Source organism: Ovis aries, chromosome 16 (genome assembly GCF_016772045.2).
Source record: "Ovis aries strain OAR_USU_Benz2616 breed Rambouillet chromosome 16, ARS-UI_Ramb_v3.0, whole genome shotgun sequence".
NCBI lineage: Eukaryota > Metazoa > Chordata > Mammalia > Artiodactyla > Bovidae > Ovis > Ovis aries.
In genome coordinates, this window is record NC_056069.1 from 2,422,519 (window position 1) to 2,441,685 (window position 19,167).

The following is a 19,167-nucleotide window of genomic DNA, read 5'->3' on the forward strand; positions in this document are numbered from 1 at the left end:
GTTTTCAATGTCTTCCCCTTCTGTGGGATGGAAGAGAGAAACAGCTGGGCGTAGCTGAGAGTTCCCTGTCCTCTGAACTGAATTCTCCATCCAGAGGCCAGCACTCTCCTTGCCAAAACAATCAGATCAGGTGCTCCTTTCACCTTTCTCTAACCTTTCCTCTCTGGTGCCCAGGTAGTGCTGCCCTCGGCCAGCTCCTTGCCTAACAGGTGCTGTTCCACCCACTGGCTCTTTCCTCCTTCTTTTCCATACTAATGTGCCCTGCACCTCCAGCTGATCTAAGACTCTGCAAAACGAGCCAGATTCTTTGGATAAATGGTTCTTGACAAGGGCTTCGCATCTCATGATGAATCTGCTCTGCCGTTAGGTCCAGAACGGAGCCAGCTGTGTGTGTGTGGTGTGCCTGGCTTGGTGTTTTCTGCATCCTGGCTGCTCAGCCCCACACTGCAGACTGTGAGGTTGCTAAGTCCTGGATATGTGAGCAAGTGAACAGAAGACTAAGTGCCGTTAACATCTCCAGATACCATACGCTTTCTAGTTGGGGCCTTCCTCACTTTAAGACACAGAGTGAACAAGGAGGCAATTTCAAGGCCTATGACAAGCGGTCCCCCGATTTTTGGCACCAGGGACCAGTCTCGTGGAAGCAATTTTTCCATAGACTGAGGGTCAGGGGGAATGGTTTCCAGATGATTCACGTGCATTATATTTATTGTGAACTTCATTTCAATTACTATCTTCTGTGATATATAATGAAATAATCATGCAACTCATCATAGTGCAGAATCACTGGGAGCCCTGAGCTTGTTTTCCTGGGGGTGATGGGAGACGGTGGCAGCCACTCCCCAGCACTAGCATCACCACCTCAGCTCCACCCCAGATCATCAGGCATTAGATTCTCCTAAGGACCATACAACCGAGATCCCTCATGCACACAGTTCGTAGGAGGGTTCACGTTTCCGTGAGAATCTAATGCTATGGCTGATCTGACAGAGGGTGGAGCTTAGGCAGCAACGCCAGCAATGGGGAGCGGCTGTAGATGCATATGAAGCTTTGCTTGCTTGCCCGCCGCTCACCTCCTGCTGTGCAGGCTGGGTCCTGTCTAAGCCTGGGGGTTGGGAACCCCTGCTCTGTGACATCAGATGCAGGGGGTATTTTCCACCAAGGCTCTTTCCTGCAATGTGTGTGAGTCACACTGTCCCAGCAAGTCAGGAGTGTGGGGCACTTGGATTTGGAGAAAGGCTCTGAGCTACCGGGCTGTCTCTGGAATTTGTTGGTGACTTCCCTGAGGGCTGAGGTTCATTTCAAGATTCACTTTCCCATGACTCACAGAAGATGGGGAAGAAACTAGACATGGAGCTTGAGTTCTGGCATATATGGCATTTAATCAATGGGTGTTCTCCCTTCTCTGGCTCTTAAGCAATCTAGTTCTCTCAAACATCCTAGAGAAGCAGATAATGGTCAAGCTGATGGCAAGGAAGAGAAAGACATTCTCAAGGCGTGGCTTAGCTCAACTCTAGGTAGATTTCGTATCTGCTATTCAAATGAAGGACTGCCCTGGGGGCTCAGATGGTAAAGCATCTGTCTACGATGCGGGAGACCCGGGTTCGATCCCTGGTTTGGGAAGATCCGCTGGAGAAGGAAATGGCAATCCACTCCAGTACTATTGCCTGGAAAATCCCATGAACAGAAGAGCCTGATGGGTTACAGTCCATGGGGTCGCAAAGAGTCGGACAGGACTAAGTGACTTCACTTATTTACTTATTCAAATGAAACCACAGCGCATTGATGGGTGGTACCCATGGTGGTGGCCCATGGGAACCCTTTAAATAACCAAGGAAAATAAAGTGGGGGTGTCATGGGGAAGGCTCAGGCCACGTCTAGAGCATGGGATGAGATGTCCCCTTACGTTCCGTCCAGTCCACACAGTCTATGGTACTGAACTGCAGTGGACTTTTTGTTAAGCCATAGTTGGAGTTCACGTTTGCTGACTACCTTGCAGTTTTACTTCTAAGAGTATTGTGCTGTAGTCAAATTGTTTGAATTTCAGTCATTCCTCTATGCATCTCTGAGGAACACTGTCTTCATCCGGAAATGCCCTATTTGCACTGCTCTGCTGCCCTGATGAGACAGGAGACTCTTGCCTGCTCTGCAGGGGTGGGAGCTGGGGCTGAACGGCAGACTTTGAGGGGGTGGGGGGTGTTGCGGTGTCGGTGAAAAGGCACCTGGAGCCAGGAGGCAGCAAGGGCATGACTCTCAGAGTTGGGGAGGCTGGCAGCCCCGCTGCTGGTGCCATGAAGCCACGCAGCCCAGCTCCCGCGGGACTCCCCGCTTGGCGCGACTTCTCCGTGATGCAAACCAGGCCACTCAGAGGCTGCTTGCAAACTTTCCACTGAGCGCTAAGCAGCGATCTCCTGCTCTTGAGGGAGTCTTCCCAGGTCCCAGTCAGGCACAGCTCAGAGAATTGATCTATTAGATTAACCAGGAAGGAAAGAGCGGGAGAGTGAGCTGGGAGGCTGTGGAGCGGAGCGTTTTTGCGTCGCAGTCCCCTCCCTTCTGACTTGGGTATTAATTGCTACATTACCACTGGCATGTAAGAAAGACAGTCAGCAAAGCCTGGGAGAGCTCCAGCTCCTCCCTCCCTTCTCTGCTCAGCCTCCCTCTCCTCCTCCATCCCCTCGCAGCGCCCTCTGCCCTGGCAGTGCTGGCCCAGCCTGGCATCTGGAGGTCCTCCCGTGTCGAGGACTTGGGGAACAGCGGGAGGGGCTTGAGGGGGAGGAAGGAAGGGAACAGACACCGTGCCCTGTGGGCTCTCTGGATGCAGAAGCCGGACTCACTGCAGAGGCAGCTGTGCTGTTCCTGGAGCCTCTGGGGTGCATCCATCTCTCAGGATCCGAGCAGGCAGGCTCCAAGTTCCAGGGCACGCAAGGTGGGTGCCTCCCTTCTGGGCGCTGACAACACAACCTGCCTTTCCTCTGCCACCATGAGCGGCTGCTCCAAAAGATGCAAGCTTGGGTTCGTGAAATTTGCCCAGACCATCTTTAAGCTCATCACGGGGACCCTCAGCAAAGGTAGGGAGCCTGGCCTTGACCTGCGTTTTCTATCTTGGTGTGGTCTGGCCGGTCCGAGTGCCTCGGCACAGTAAGCGTGGCATTTCGGTGCACCTGGGTCTCCAGGGAAGCTGGAGGAGAAACTGGTGGCTGGGTTTCGGGGTTGCTGACAACCTGGGTCCTGGCTCTGAGCAGGCGGGCACCAGGCCAGGGAGCTCAGCAGCTGTAATTGCCTGGAACTTTGGAAATGGATTTGGTGGTGTGTGGCTGATTGGTTACAGGCAGGCAGAGGGACAGAACCCTTCCCAGAGCACTGGAAATGGCTTAGAATGACTAGAGTTTCAAGAAGTTATCCACAGAGGAGAGTTGTGTCTTGTTGATAAAAGAGAGATTTGATGCGGTGGGCTGTGAGTAATTCTGCAGATCAGAGACACTGGAGGGAGCCAGCAGGAGCGGCTGCGAGGCTGGGATCCACGGTGCACTGGTGAATACAGGATCTATATTAGCTCTGGGTCTGATGTGCCCAGACCTTTCTCCTCTTGGGTTCCAGGGTCTTGCATTTCTGGGGTTTTGTTCATCATTTCTTTGTGGTTTGGGATCCCTTGTCCTTCTGTGTCTCCTACCTAAGCCCATGCCCCAAGAACTGGGGTGGCAGGGAGTTTTCAGGTCTGACTGCCCAGGTAGCCCACAAAGGGTGCTTGTGGACCAGAATTAGGGCTCCGTGTGTGCCATTCAGCCTCAGGACACAGAGGGGCGGCTAACTTCTCTGGGGCATCCCTGTGTCTGGGGCCCCTTGTTGCACTCTGTACCAGGGAGTGTGAGGCACTCAGAGAGACTCTGGCAAACTTTCTGAAGATAAAATTTGAAGAGAGAGCAGCAGCGTGATGTGACTGCACTGGCTGAAAAAATGTCTTTAAATATTCATGCCCTTCGTTCAGGAGGAAAGCATCTTGGGGGAAGCAGCAGACAGGGTATTTGGAGAAGGAGCGAGGCCCACAAGCCGTGATGGGGGTTTTGAAAATGACAGTGGGAGACGATAAAGACTGTGTATGAGTCTCTCTGATGACCTGGGTCAAGGCTGCCCGGCAGGTCTAGCCTGGTGACATGGCAAGGTGGGAATAGAAGGAGGGACGGTGAGATTCTGCTTATTTCTTTTCTCGGCTCCTTTCATCGCTCCTGTTCTGTCCCCCACTGCACTTGTGAAACAGGTTACTGCCCCTCCTGGAACCCCAGGCGGAATGAAAACTCAAAACTGAGAGTCAGCTGCCAAGCAGAATTCCTAGGGGCTCCAAGCAGGATGGACTGGGATGAGGAGAGAGAGCAGAGGGCTTAGAGGACCACGCAGTGCGGCCCCACTCGGTCCTCTGACACAAATGGAGTGCCTTCTTCTCATGTCAGCGATTCTGGCTCTTGGGGGTAACGGGTGGTGTGCAGCGTCCTATCCCAGACTCTGCTTCCCAGAACACAATGGAAAGAGCTTTGGTCTGGACTTAGGCAGCCTAGGTCTCCACTCCAGCTTTGCTCCTTACACAAGTCACAGCCTCTCTGAGCCTCAGTTTCCTCATCTATAAAATGAACCTAACCCGTCTACCTCCCAACCTTGTTGCGAGGATCCAGGGAAGCTGAGACATGGGCTTGCTTTATGGGGCATGTTGCAGTGACCCCACATGAAGGAGCCGCCAAGGACAGAGATGGGCATGGCTCTGCAGAGGGGACCCAGACCATCCCCTCTGCCCATCCAGGCTCACAAATTCTTTCATGTATCCGACTTCAGGCGGATCTGTATACTCCGGGCAGCATCAGAGCGGGGAAAGATCTCAGGACTTAACGCAGCAAGCCGGGGCGAGTGTGAGCAGGTGAGGCCAGCCAGGGAGAGAGAGGGTGTGCAAAAGGGTGTGTATAGAAGACAGAGGGTGGATGGCCATTTGAATAAATGAGCATGAAGATACTTCCATCTGCATATTCACCTACAATCATTCATTTAACACTTATTTATTGAGCACCTGTTCTGCGCCACACTCATTAGACATTGGACACGTGGATGAATAAGACTCAGGCCCTTTGTCAAGAAACATGCACGCCGATGGGGACACAGACCAAAGACACAGACACAAGGCGCAGACACCACGGGGCTGCCACGCTGGTGCTGAGACGGAGGGAGGCGTCAGAGAAGAGACGCCGGGCAGGTGGGGAGCTCCTCCAAAGGCGGCATCTCAGCCGAGTCGAGAAGGCGCACCGGGGCTGGGCAGCAGAGTGAGGTTAGCGCTGGCAGAGGGAGCTCACTGAAGCCTCAGCCTCTGCAGAGCAGCCAGCCGGGGGGTCAGGACGGCCCCCTCTCTCCACGCAGAATCCCAGAGACTGAGATCCATGTGGCACAGAAAGGGCTCCACGGGACCTGCGCTGGGGACCGAGTGGCTGCCTGCATTTCCCTGGACCCGCCTCGGTGCTGAGTTTTTGCAGACCCCTGTGCGAGGTGACGTGGCAGGCACCAGGGCGGCACACTGCCCCTGGCTCCGCAGAAAGCCCTGAGTGGTTACACAGCCCTGGCTCTGCGCCAGGCACATGCTGGGAAACCAGCGTTCTGCCCACCCCAGGTGTTCGGTAAATATTTTAAAAATAAACAACCAAGAAAGCAGGGCCCAGCCTAGAGCAGGGGAGTGGAGAAAGGTCTTTTTAACGTACAGACCAGCCCTCGGTGAATTTAGAGTCGAGCCCATGTGGACACGTGACGTTTGCTTCATGATTTCTGATTTTCGTTGTGATTTCACTCATTCATTGTTCGTTGCACTGAGCCCTAGATTTGCGATAATCCAACCTTTAGAAGAATTTCTCTTTGCTCCTTTGGTGACTGAGGAATGTCAAGACTCCCAGGGACTTCCAGCTGGTCCTGGGAGCAGCTTACCATTTCTGCCTGCCTTGGGAATAATTGGGGAACAGGGAGGGCCCACGAATGCCCATGTCCTGGTCACCTCCCTCCGATGCCAGCCCTTCACTGTCCCAGCGGTCTCAGTGGCTGGTGGCCTAGATTTCTCATGGGTGCCCTTTCCAGATGTGAACAGATCAGGTCCTCCTTGACTTCGATCTTTTCCTTCATAGCTTTGATCACAATATGTGATCTGTCTTTTCTTTTAGGAACACCTTAGCTAAAGGCTGTCTTCCTCACTTAAGCTCTATGAGGGCAGGGGCCAGGTGCATTTTTACCCACCACTGTGGCCAGAGTTAGGCATCCAGTGCCCGGCCCAGAGTGAGTGCACCACCGGTAGGGCTAAATGAGTGAAGCAGGGCTACACGGCACCCTGAGGTGCTGCTTGGAGTAGCTTGAGCTTCTAGGAAGCACCGCGCACACATCTGTCCCGGAGGTGCTCAGTCTATGGCCAGAGGGTAAGCCTCCAGCCAGACAAATCATTCAGAACCTTGCCTGAGCTTCTCTGTGTCTTGGGAAGGGCGTTTCAATTGTCAACAGAGCAGCGGTTGTGTGTGAGTTGTGGGGATGAGAAAGGGTTTGGCACCTTCGCTCCTGCCCCTCCAGCTCTACTTTGATTTGCTTTACATACTGCATTTTACTGATATTTAACACACGAGTTTCTTACTTTAAAAAAAATGTTTGAAAGCCGATTATGCAGTGGAAAAGGCAATTTGATGCCAGACTAGTACATCTTGGGCTTTCTGCTGGGGAGCCTCGTCCCTCTCTCTAGCCTCAGTTACCTACTCTGTGAAGCGGAATCATAAGTGTCCTCCTCATAAGATTACACAAGATTGTCGGCCTAAAGCTTCCTGTACAACGGATCTCCCGGAAATGTTCCGTGGTGCTCCCGCAGGGGCTAACTGGTGCTCTCAGGGCTTCGAGCATCTGAGGGCAGGGATGTCTCACTTCCTGCTTGTTTCTTGAGCCCCTGACACAGACTCTGAGAGCAACTTCTGCTACTTCCCTTCTCCTGAGCTTTCTCTCCTATGCCCCACCCAGGGCTGAAACTGACATTTCTTACACCTGACTCCCTGATCAGGAGCCAGGAGTGTGCCTCCCAGAGCCAGGCCCCTCCCCTGCTCTAAGGAAGAACTTAGCAGAAGCCCAGCTCCCTGCCAGGAGTCCCAGAGCTCCAGCCCCCCGGGGGACCTGCGTCCTCTTCTTCCCGTGCAGCCGGGCCCTCAGGTCTGGCTCAGAGACTCCAGGACTCGGAGACAGAAGCTAGAGGTCATGCAGGCTCCCCTCTGGCTGGGGAGGTTTAAGCCCATTTCCTTCTGCATTTGGGGAACCCATTTGTCACCCCAGACGCAGATGGCAAAGGCAAAGCAAAGCAGGAGGTAGGAATCCAATCCAGGAGAGCTTCGGTTGTCCTGACCACCCGCGTGGCTGTGGGGTCAAAAGCGGGGCGGTGCTGATCTTGTCAGATTTATCCCAAGGACTTTGACCTGGAGCCCCAACTCCCCCTCCTGCCCCGGCCCAGGTCACTTCTGTCTGCACCGCAGGAGCTCAGCTTCAGACTCACTGGAGAGACAAGCTGTGCCTCTTGCTGTCTCTTCGCTGCTATTCATGAGCCTCAAGAAACTGACCTTGAAGGTGGGGAGGACTCTGCCCTCGGGCAGGCTGGGCTGGAGTCCCAACCCTGCGGTCCACCAGCTGTGTGAGTTTGGGTGAGTTGCAAAACCTCCCCAAACCAAAGTTCCTCCTTGTTCATTGGAGATGATAGCGATATCAACCACGAAAGGCTGTTTTCTCATTTAACAAGGATAATACAAGTCACAGGCTGGCAGCTTGCAGGGAAGGGGATGACTCTGCACTTGTAGGGAGTTGAGAGCAAGTCCCTCCTGACCCTGGAAGTAGGCCTTGCAATCATTTCAAACCATTTTTACAATTTTAAGGAAACTGACCTTTAGCTAAGCCAGGTGGCCTAGCTGGCAATGAGTAGCAGGGCTGGAATTAGAAGTTGGGTTCTAGTGGAGTCAAGACCAGGTGCTTCCCTGTCCCCAGGGCTGAGGAAGACGCCCCTGCAGGCATTGCTCCCCACCTTGTGACCAGTCTCCCAGCTTCTCATTAATGTTGTAGGTGTGTTTGTCGGAAATGATTGTGCCTGCTGGATCAATTCAGGGCAGCCACCTGTCTTGCAAGGAGTTGGGGCAAATTCCATAATGTGGCATGGCCTGGATTAAGGAACACTGATGGGTAAAGGGAACACCCCCACAGGCCAAGGTCAGCGAGACAGATGCACGTGTGCCCACCTGGCCTCGCTATCATCTCTGGGGTCTGGGCACCTACCGAGTGGTGAGCCAACTCTGCACCCATGAGGGGCCCTCCCTCACCACTCTCCATTCTCAGAGGGCAAGTGTGAGACATAGTCATGCCTGAAATACACAAGTCAGGAGAAATGCACAGGTCACGGAGAAATACACAAGTTCTAGGTCATCAGGCAGACCAGAATAGAGACATCCACTCTTTACTAGAATTATCTAGGAAAGCAATGACCTTGACTCTGGGGATCTTGGAACCCGTGAGATGTGACAATGCCCTCTGTCAAAAGGAGGACACCACCTGCCTCCTGAGAAGCTCAACTTGTATGCACGCATCTTTGCTGGGAACATTAAGGTCCCCACCACCCCCAGTCCTAGCTAGCCTGCTGTCCCAGCCATGCAGGTTAGCACTGAGTCCATGTGAGCACAACCTCTTTCCTGGTTGCAGCTGGCAACCTCTGAGCATTTGTACCTTGCCATCAGCAGAAAGCTCCATCATTCTGATCCATTCCTGCCTCCTCAGTCCCAAGCCAGAGCCTACCAGGGTGGGCAGTGTGCTTGCTCTGGCTCTCCCCTGTGCAGCAGCCCTCATCCTAGCCTCCAGGTCTCTCATCCTTGTCCCTCTGTGGCAGACACATCACTCCCTGATTCATTTTGCTGGCCAGGCGCTCTCCACAGGGGTTGGGACTCAGGGGTCCCCTTAGGCCCACAGCAGAGGAGAGGGGAGGGTGGGACCTCCTCCCCCTGCCCAGGCTGTCCCTCTTGGGGCCCCCGGTCCTCTGGTCCAGATGACACCGATACCAGGCAGGACGGATTTGTTCAAGGCTGCTTATTCCAGCCCAGCTGCACAGACATCCTATTAACTTGAAGACCACGGGGGAGCACCTAGTTTGCTTCAAATTAAAAGTAGCTGGAAGTGGGCCCCTCTGGCAGGTGTGAGGCTGCAGCGCAAAGACACAGTGGCTCAAATCAGGTCTTAGTGTTGGGAGGTCTGGCAGTCCCTGGCCATGCCAGTGTGACCCTCACTTTCCCCATTCTGCTCAGGCGGCAGAATCTTCCCTGGATTACCTCTCCCACCAGACTTCAAGTCCCATGTCCCAGAGAACTGTTGATTTGTGAGAACAGATGTGGTCTGGCGAAGCAGCCACAGAAGGCAGGAAGAAACAGGGGACGCACAGCTCTGGAGCCAGGCAGCCCCGGCTTCGAGTCCTGCCACTGCCTGGCAGGGCAGCCCAGGGCAAGCCACGTCCCACCTTGAGTCTGTGTCCTCCCATGAAAAATGGGGCCAGTCTCTCCCTCCTCGTGGGGTTGCGAGGAGAGGGCGCCTGTGCACACCCAGTACAAAGCACGGACCCGCTGCCCATAAGAAGTCACATCCCCACCCTTCTTTTCCTCTCCTGGGGCTACACCCTGGACTCTGAGCTGGCAGGAAGGAGGCAGAGGCCAAAGAAACAAGCCCTGAGTCAAGGCTTCTGCAGGCTCTTCTTCAGACAGACTTCTCCAAAGTTGCCACCTCCACCCTCAGCCGCTCTCAATTACATCTTTGTAAACAAGAATTTGTCCACAGCTGAAATTATCCTTTCTATTCCGTGGTTTTATGTTTGTATTGACCATCCCCTTGTCCCTCTGAGAGCAGGCACAGTTGCTGCACGGGCCTTATTGGTGATGCCTCGAGCTGTGATGGATGTTGAATAAATGATGACCGACTGCTTTCCCTGCCCAGCAACACTCAGAAAAGTGTGACTGGAGTCCTTTCCTGAGGCCTGGGCTTTATTAGGCTAGTTTGGAGGCCTCCCATGCCCCATCTTCCTGTTCTGAATTTCTGTGCAGGAGGTTGATTGAAGTCACCAGCCACAGTGACCTTGATGAGGTGAAGGGTCAGTGCAAGTAAGACCAAAGGCCTGGCCACCCTTCACCCCAGTTCTCGCATGCTCTGTGGGATTGCCCTTGCTGCCAGTCCATGGAGGCTGGCCAGATGCACAGAGGGGAGGTCACACAGGCCCCCCAGGCCAGCTGGATGCAATGGAAGCCAGGACCCCAGGAAAAGACACCAGTGAAGATGTCTATCACTGCCATCAACGCCCTCCCTGTATGCTCCACGAGAAAGCCTTCTTCCTGTTGGGACGATGGCAGGAGGGCCATGAATGAAAAGCCAATCGTGGTGCTGTCTTCCTAAAGCCATCGAGTTCCATTTTGTGGTCTTAGAGCTACAAAGAGCAGCTGATTGGGAGCCTGGGTTTGATTCCAGATCCTTCCCTCCTCTGGGCCTCAGTGTCGTCATCCCTAAAATGAGGGAGTGGCTGGTTTCAAAGGTCCCTTCCAGTTTTAGAATTTTAAGATTTCATAGCAACCCTCGTAACCCTGTGCATGGCATCTGCTCTATGTCTGACATCGCTGTGAGCACTGCACACAGTCTCACTGAATACACACAAGAACCCTAGGAGGTGGAGAGCTCCCACTAACCCTCTTTACGGCCGAGAAGTTCTGGGCTTCAGGAGCGGAAGTGTCTGGCTCCAGGTCACACAGCCAGCTTGGAACACAGCCAGACTTAGAAATCAGGCTGTCTGCCTCCAAATTCCGGTTTTACTCCCTACATGACACTCCCTTCATTTCTGAAACTCAGATCTGGTGTAGGAAAGTAATAAAGACAAAACTGGTTCTTGCCCAGCTTAACAAAGAGGTGACAAAAGGTTTGAAGGCCTCCATTCTGACCGAAGCAGCACCAGTCTGGAGAATTCCCCTGAGATCTGTGACTCACCCCTCCCCTCCACTACACCCCAAATCCTCACGCGCAGATTCCCCTTCCCCAGCCCAACCACAAAACATATGGGAGAACTAGCCCAATAGCTGAGATTGCACAGAGGGAGAAGCAAAGAAATACCACCCAGCAAGCATTCCCATTGTAATTCCAGCCCAGCCAGTTTTCACCTCTTGCTGGAACGAGGTGGTTTAGAAGCAGAGGCAGATAACGGAGCAGGAGTCAGAAAGGGAGCTGCGATTCAGAGGCTTGTGTCTGAGAGGCTGGGCTTAGCCTACCCAATTTTCTTTCTGTAATCTTTTGATTAACCCTGGGCCAGTTGGGGTGGCACTTTTCAAACCATCTGTACTTGGCAGGCAAAGCCAAGCCCAGGCTTGCAGCTCGCTATCGGAAAACATCAGCTGGGAACCGGCTGTGCCTTGGAGCGGGGATACTCCTAAACCACAGCCACCAGGCGTATTGAACTGCAGCACCCTCCTGCCGGCTTTGCACTGATTAACCCTGTCCTGGCCTCACCACTCTAAAAGCAGCAGCCTGTCCTGCCAAACCCAACAGGCCCCATATGAGGGATAAAAATGGCCGCTGTCCAGTCATTGTATGCCATTTGTTTGCTAAGGTTTTACAAGGATCCCTCCAGTCAATCCAGCCTGGCACTATGAGTTACCTACTTTTGTTATTCCCACCCTGCAGCTGGGAGAGGTTGATTACTTTGCCCAAGATGACAAAGCCAGAGCTATGACTCTGAAGCTCCCATGCAGTACTAAAGAAGCACGCTCTGCACCAAATCCCAATCCCTCAGCACTGACGTCCTCCATTATGGACGTTTTCGTGCTCCCCACCCCCGCTCACGTGCTGAGGCCCTAACAGCGTTCAGACTATACAGTAAGCCCCCTGCATAGCAGCCTTCAAGTTGCCAGCTTTCAGAGATGCGAACGTGCGTCCGCATGCCCGGTCATGTAAGTTGAGTTCCTGTGTCACGGCTGGCACAGGGGTGCGTCCTATGCAAGTGGCTGTGCCTTTGTGCCCTTTACTGGACAATATTGTACAGAGTACAGTCATACTTTATCTTTATCTCAAGCCCAGGACATTCAGATGCAAGTGTAAAAGCCGTGGTGATGGAGCTGCTACTGCTAAGAAGCACAGCTCTTGCACTCTACTGCTTGCTTTTCAAGATACGGTACTATAAGGTCTGAAATTGGAGAAGGAAATGGCCACCCACTCCAGTAGTCTTGCCTGGAAAATCCCAGGGACAGAGGAGTCTGGCGGGCTACAGTCCATGGTATCACAAAAGCTGGACACGACTTAGCGACTTAAGATTTAAAATGCTTTATTTTTTGTGTTCGTTTTTAAAATATTATTGATGTGAAAAGCATTATAAACCTATTACGGAAAAGTACTATATAGTCAATTGTGTTAGTTGGATACCTAGGGTAACTTTGTTGAACTTACAAACAAATTGGGCTTACAGACACACTTTCAGCAAGGAACTCGTTAGTACCCAGGGGACTTACTATATTTTGAGATAAGACTTAAAAAAAGTATTTCAGATTAAATGAGGTGGGGCCCTGATCTGATGAGACCAGTGTCCTTACAAGACAAGACACGCACACAGCGAAAAGGCCACGTGGAGACATGGCGAGAAGAACACAGCAGCCATCTGCAAGCAGAGGAGAGAGCCTCACCGGAAACCAACTCCGCCAGCACCTTGAGCTTGGACTTCCAGCATCCAGAGCCATGAAGAAAAATATTCCTATTGCTTAAGTTGCCTAGTCTGCGGTATTTTGTTAAGGCAGCCCTAGGAAATTAATATGCCCCACAGACAATTCTTTACATAGCATTCTTTCCCACCTTTTTTAATTGTCATAAATATATGTAGCATAAAATTTACCATTTTGAGGTGTACAATTCAGTGGCATCAACTATATTTCACATTGTTGTAGAACCGTCATCACCACGTAGTTACAGAACTTTCCAGCTTCCCACACTGAAGCTCTGTCTCCATTCAACAATGACGCCCCATTGCCTCCTCCACCAGCTCCCGGCCACCACTTTACTTCCTCTATGAATGTGGTTATTGTCGGTCCCTCATGTAAGTGGGGTCACACAGTATTTGCCCTTTTGTACTTGGCTTATTTCACTTAGCATAATGTTTTCAAGGTTTATCCACGTAGAATGTGTCAGAATTCCATTCCTTTTTAAGGCTGAATAATACTCCAGAGGAGGGATTAACCATAATTTTTTTATCCATTCAACCATCGTTCTTCATCCATTCCCATATTTTTAGAATACATAATCCACTTCCTCGCAACTCTGCCTCCAGTGATTTCTTGCCAGGTTCAGAGTCAAATGCAGACTTTCTTCTGTGGTCTATAGCCTTCTTTTTTTTTTTTTTTTTAATAATGAGTTGACTTTATTTGTATTTATTTATTTGAGTGCGGCAGACCTTAGCTGTGTTATGCCCAAGGTTCCAATCCCCAGAACTGAGAGAACAAGACATCCACAGCAATGCAAACGCAAAAAGGGAATTTATTGCTAGCTCGAGCCAGGGCCCAAGTTTCATCCAACGCAGTGGAGTGGAACAAGGGCCCCGAGCCCTGAATTACAGCAGTATTTATAGGGTTAAGACAAAGACAGGGAATTGGCAGGGGTGGATTGGTTGCAAGGGTTCTTTAGCATCTACTAATTGGCTAGATTTTCGTGCGCTCGCAGGCTTTCTCAGGGGGTTTTCATCCTCGTCCTGATAAGCCTGAACCAGGCTACAGGGAGTACACTGATTGGTCGAGTCCTGGCGCCAGCAGAGGATGATCTCAGCTCCTCCTTGGCAGTAACTCAGCCCCTCTGTGAAGGAGACTTAGGCCTACCTTGACCCCCTGAAGCCTGTCATGGCGTCTGTTTGATCCTAACAAGCTGCAGCAGGCAGGGTCTGCGTTGTGGCTCACAGGCTCCGTAGCTGCGGGATGCAGACCCAGCTGCCCAGCAGCTTGCGCCTGACCAGAGATCGAGCCCTCGTCCCCTGCATCGCGAGGCAGATTCTCAACCACTGGGCCACGAGGGAAATCCCTATGGCCTTTGCATGATCTGTCCCTGCATTTCTGGCCTCCTAAACTCTGCTGAAATTCTCCTCCCACCACCGGGCCATGCTGTTCTTGTTGGAACACCAGGTCCTGGTCCCCGGGTCCTGGCAGCCACTCTGCCCTCTATCTGGACACGCTTACCAGCTCTCCTGGGCCTGTCTCCCGCACTCCATTCAAACCACTTCCTGCCTAAGGTCCTCACCTCCCTCTACACACAGTGGCACATTCTACCCTCTGAGGCTTTCTCCTTTTCCTGCAATTCCGTCACATGTTTATTCCTTTGTCTCTGCCCTGGTTCGCCCACTGACAGTCCAGCTCCTCAAGGGCAGGGGCTGTCCGGGCTGTAGCTGCTTTCCCAGCACCTGGGCCAGAGAAAGTGAGCAGACCACCAGGCAGATGAGATGCTCTGCCTGGAGGGGACAACGCAGTGGGAAGCAAAGCTGGCTCTGGAACCTAGGCCTCTGAGTCTTCTTTCCTTTCCTGGTAGCCTCTGCCCTGCATGCCCATTAAAGCCTTTGCTTCTGTATTCTGTCTTCTCACGTCCATCTTTCTATCCACATTTACTCCTTAGCAAGGTGCCAGTGATCCTAATTCAATGGAATGGAGAAAGGAAGAAAGGAAGGGAGGCTAGATCACAAGTCTTTCTGCTTGCGTGTCTTCCTGTGGCCTCTAGTCAACACTCGTGAAAGCCAAGCAAACGTCTCGCTACTGACTTCACTGTTTCTCCACACATGTCCTCAGTGTGTTGTTGTTCAGTAGCGCATCTGTGTCTGACTCTCTGTGACCCCATGGACTGCAGCATGCCAGGCTTCCCTGTCCTTCACCATCTCCCCAAGTTAGCTCAAACTCATGTCCATTGAGTCAGTGATGCCATCCAACCGCTTCATCCTCTGTTATCCCCTTCTCCTCCTGCCCTCAATCTTTCCCAGCATCACAGTCTTTTAAATGAGTCAGTTCTTCCCATTAGGTGGCCAAAGTATTGGCATCAGTCCTTCCAATGAATACTCAGGACTGATTTCCTTTAGGATTGACTGGTTCGATCTCCTTGCAGTCCAAGGGACTCTCAAGAGTCTTCTCCAACACCACAGTTCAAAAGCATCAATTCTTCTGCACTCAGCCTTATTTATAGCCCGGCTCTCACATCTCCAGTTTGCACCTTCAGTTATCTTGCTCCCTGAGTCCCATTGATTATCTTCCCCTGCAGTTCTCTGGTCTGCCACTGTCTCCATTCTCAGCACTGTCCCCAGAGTCCCAGCTCTCATCATGTCTCACTGCTTTGATGCAGCTGGCAGGCCGGATTTCTTTTCGATTCTCCCCTCCTGTCTCCTCCACACCAGGGCCGACAAAGAGACGGTTCATTTAACCCAGGAGCCCTACTTCTGGAAATTTACTCGAAGCAAATCATCAGAGATATACACAAAGACTTTTATTCAGGGGTGTGCCTCAGGGTACTGCATTACAATAGTGAAAAATTGGAGATGATCTCAACTTGTCAGACAATAGTGGGCTAAATGAATTTTGATTCATCCATCTGGTGCAATAATATTAAACCTTTGAAAAATTATTTTGAGGACTACTTAATAACAAGCAGAAATGCTATTGACATAATATCAGGAGAAAAATCAGATTATAATACTAAATGTACAATGAGACTCCAAACTGTGAATAGATAAATGGACAGAAAAAGTAAAACAGAAAAGACACAAACAGAAATCCTGGGTTTTAGCTGAGATACATGGTTATTTTTTAAAGTTCTTGATAGAAGAACTATATTCTCTGCTTTGTCTTCAATAAGCATGTATATTTAATCAGACCATAAAATGTCATTCACTGAATACACATCTTTAATTTTTTAATTCTTCCCAATAGCTTCAATAAAAGTTATGTCTTCATTGCATTATGTCATTGCCTGTCCTCTTCATATTAGAGCATGGCCGAGCTTCCGGGCCTGGAGCTCAAAGCCCGTACCCCGTGGTCTCGCCTCACTTCCTATTCATATCTCCTCCAACACAAACACCTTCTCCTCCAGCCACACGCATCCCCACCTGGTTTCCAAACCAGACTTGTGTTTTATATCCCTGAAACTACCCTCAAATGAGTCAAAAAAAAAAAAACAAACAAACAAACCCACACACAGAGAAGGAGTGAAACTATGGCAAAATACTGACAATAATTTGTGAACCAAGGTGAAGGGAATGCACCTCCTAGATCCTAATTTTGCAGCTCTTCCATAAGGTCAGTCCCTCAGTTGTGCCCTATGGGCTATAGTTTGCCAGGTTTCTCTGTCCATGGTTTCTCCAGGCAACACGACTAGAGCAAGTTGCCATTCCTTTCTCCAGGGGATCTTCCCAACCCAGGAATCAGACCCAGGCCTCCTGCATTACAGGAAGTTTCTTTACCTTCTGAGCCACCAAGGAAGCTCTTCTATAGTTGGACATTTTAAAAACCTCATAGTCAGGGGAAACAAAGGGGCAGTATCACACAGTGTTTAAAGGCATTGGCTCTACCCAGAAGTGACCCTAGTTTAAACCCCAGCTCTAGGGCTTCCCTGGTGGTCCAGTGGCTAAGAGTCCATGTTTCCAATGGAGGGGGCGCAGGTTCAATTCCTGGTCAAGGAACTAAGATCCCATGTGCTGTGTGGCACAGCCTAAATAAATAAATCCCAGCTCTGCCACCTGTTAACTGAGTGACAGTGACCTCAGGCAAGTTAAGTACTTCCTCGGTCCCAGTTTCTTCATCACTAAAGTGGTGATGATGAAATCATGTGTTTACTTACTACCATTTCCTGGAGAATTGTATAAATGGAATAAATGGGTGTGAAGGTGTTAGTGAAGAGTCTGGTCACCCTGACCAGTGTGGACTACTAGTATCAGTGTTCAACAATGATTCTTAACCATGAAGTTATCTGCAATGCTCTCTACCTTCCTTAACACTCACCTCTGGATAACTAAGTGAAGCGCTGTGGCCTGGGGATCTTTCTGCTCCTGGCTCAGAGCAATGAGCGTTCAGTGCGGGTTCCCACAGCATCAACCTCTCTAGGTCCTGGACGGAGCCTGGCACAGAGGAGGCAGCCAGTAAGGGCAGGAATCCCAAAATGAAGAATCGGAAGGGTTCAATCTGCACTTTAAAGAAAGCTCATGTCATCAGATACAAGCTTATAACCTTGCTGATGTAGCCACCCTATTCCCACGTGCTTCTCAGAGATAAGGCATCACCGTGATAAATTAGCTGTGGATATAAGCTTCCTGCAGTTGGCATGGAGATGCAATTTAATTTCCAATTAAGCCTGATTTCTGGGCCGAGGGATTTGCCTGCCTCACACTGGGAGGATTACTCCAGCCAGATCTGTTGTCAATGTTGGCGGCTCTGCCATGAAGTAGACTGTCATGGAAACTGGTCCTTTGGCCCTTGGATGGTTCAACCGGGCACTGCTTTTCCCCTGGAACTGAGTTTATACAAGTAGATTCAAGAACGTTCAAAACAGACTATCCATAGAAGAAATTTTTAAGACAGAGCACAGTTAACAGAGTGAAAAGGAGAAGCAAAATGGTCCTCGATGCTCACAAGAAAGAAAAGTGAGAAGTTGCTCATGAGAAAAAGAGGGCAGTGAGAAGTTCTCCGAGCTCAGAGAAGAATCTATATCATCAGAGGAAGGAGACACCTTTGCTCAAACGGACAGTGAATATTTGCTGAGCATCTTTTGTATACCAAGGGCTGTGCTGAGCACTTCACATACAGCATTGCACTGAATTGTCAGACAAAGGATGCTATGCTCATTTTCCTTTCTTGAGGGGGCTGCACCTTAGCAGCATGTAGAACCTTAGTTCCCCAACTAGGGACTGAACTCATGCCCCCTGCATTGGAAGGCAGATTCCTAACCATTGGACCACCAGGGAAGTCCCTCATTTTCCAGTTGAGGAAATGGAGTCTCAACTGCCTAGATTCACAGACAATCAAGATTCGAACTCTCACCTTTCTGAGCATTCCCCCCTGCAGGCCCCCTTTCCAAAAATAAATAAAACACATAGTTTAGAACCAGAAGAATAAGGTTACGCTAAGCTGAAACATACCTCCCCCAAAATTTAAGAATAAGAAAAAGCCTTTAAAACATGTTCTGAAAGAGAGAGAATAAAATAATTGAGTCTGCCTGGGGTACATGATCCGATGGAGGGGCAAATGGCACCAGTTTCTGTTTGGTTTTCACATCTTCCCTGCAGCGTGACGGACTGGTGTGGCTAAGATGCTCACAGGAAGTCAGAGGCTCAGGTTGTTCCAGACCAACGAGGTCCTGGCTTGTGACTCAGACTATTTCAGTTCCGGGAGTTGGAAAGAACCAACAGAGAGCATACAGAACAGTGTTTAAAGACACATGTGCACAAGATGTTTCAAAGAATACCATGTGCGCGGCCGACAGAGTCACAGAAAAATTAGATACCAAGAGGGCAGCACATGGCCCAATGTTTACTGATGATCACAAAAGAAAATTCTGAAGCTGTGTATAAATAAGCATGCTACCCACTCCTGGACAAATTCTGGAATGAAGTATGGAACCAGTGGTTTGGGAACACCTGGAGAAGAAAGCAGAGTTGACCAAGAGAAATGTGAGGACCTAAGAATGAGACAAGTCAGCACAGCCTCTCTTCCTCTCTGCTTTTTAATACAGTGACCAGTTCACGGATTGCTGTGGCTGTAGCATGCCTGGCTTGCTGCCGGGTGTTTGATGGGCTGTGGGCTGGGCTATTACAGCATCAGGCAGAGCATAGCTAACGCCAGCTCTCCATCTGAATCTTTGCAGGGCTTTTCCAGATGCTTGGGGCTTGCCTGGTGGCTCAGATGGTAAAGCGTCTGCTTGTAATGTGGGAGACCCAGGTTCGATCCCTGGGTTGGGCAGATCCCCTGGATAAGGAAATGGCAATCCACTCCAGTATTCCTACCTGGAGAATTCCATGGATTGAGGACCCTGATAGGCTATAGTCCATGGGTCGCAAAGAGTCGGACACGACTGAGCGACTTCACTTCACTTCACTTCACTTCCAGATGCTTATGCTTGCATGTCACTCCA

The 19,167-nt window shown here is 50.8% G+C and overlaps 1 protein-coding gene across 1 annotated transcript in view; it reads left to right on the forward strand.

Annotated features, from left to right (window-relative positions):
* The first annotated feature begins 2,697 nt into the window (after window positions 1-2,697).
* Window positions 2,698-19,167, forward strand: part of KCNIP1 (potassium voltage-gated channel interacting protein 1) — a 422,953-nt gene continuing 406,483 nt past the window's right edge. The window contains exon 1 of the mRNA XM_004016862.6: window positions 2,698-3,068. Coding sequence (XP_004016911.2) covers window positions 2,816-3,068 — 253 coding nt within the window. The 5' untranslated portion in view covers window positions 2,698-2,815. The remainder of the gene's footprint in view (window positions 3,069-19,167) is intronic.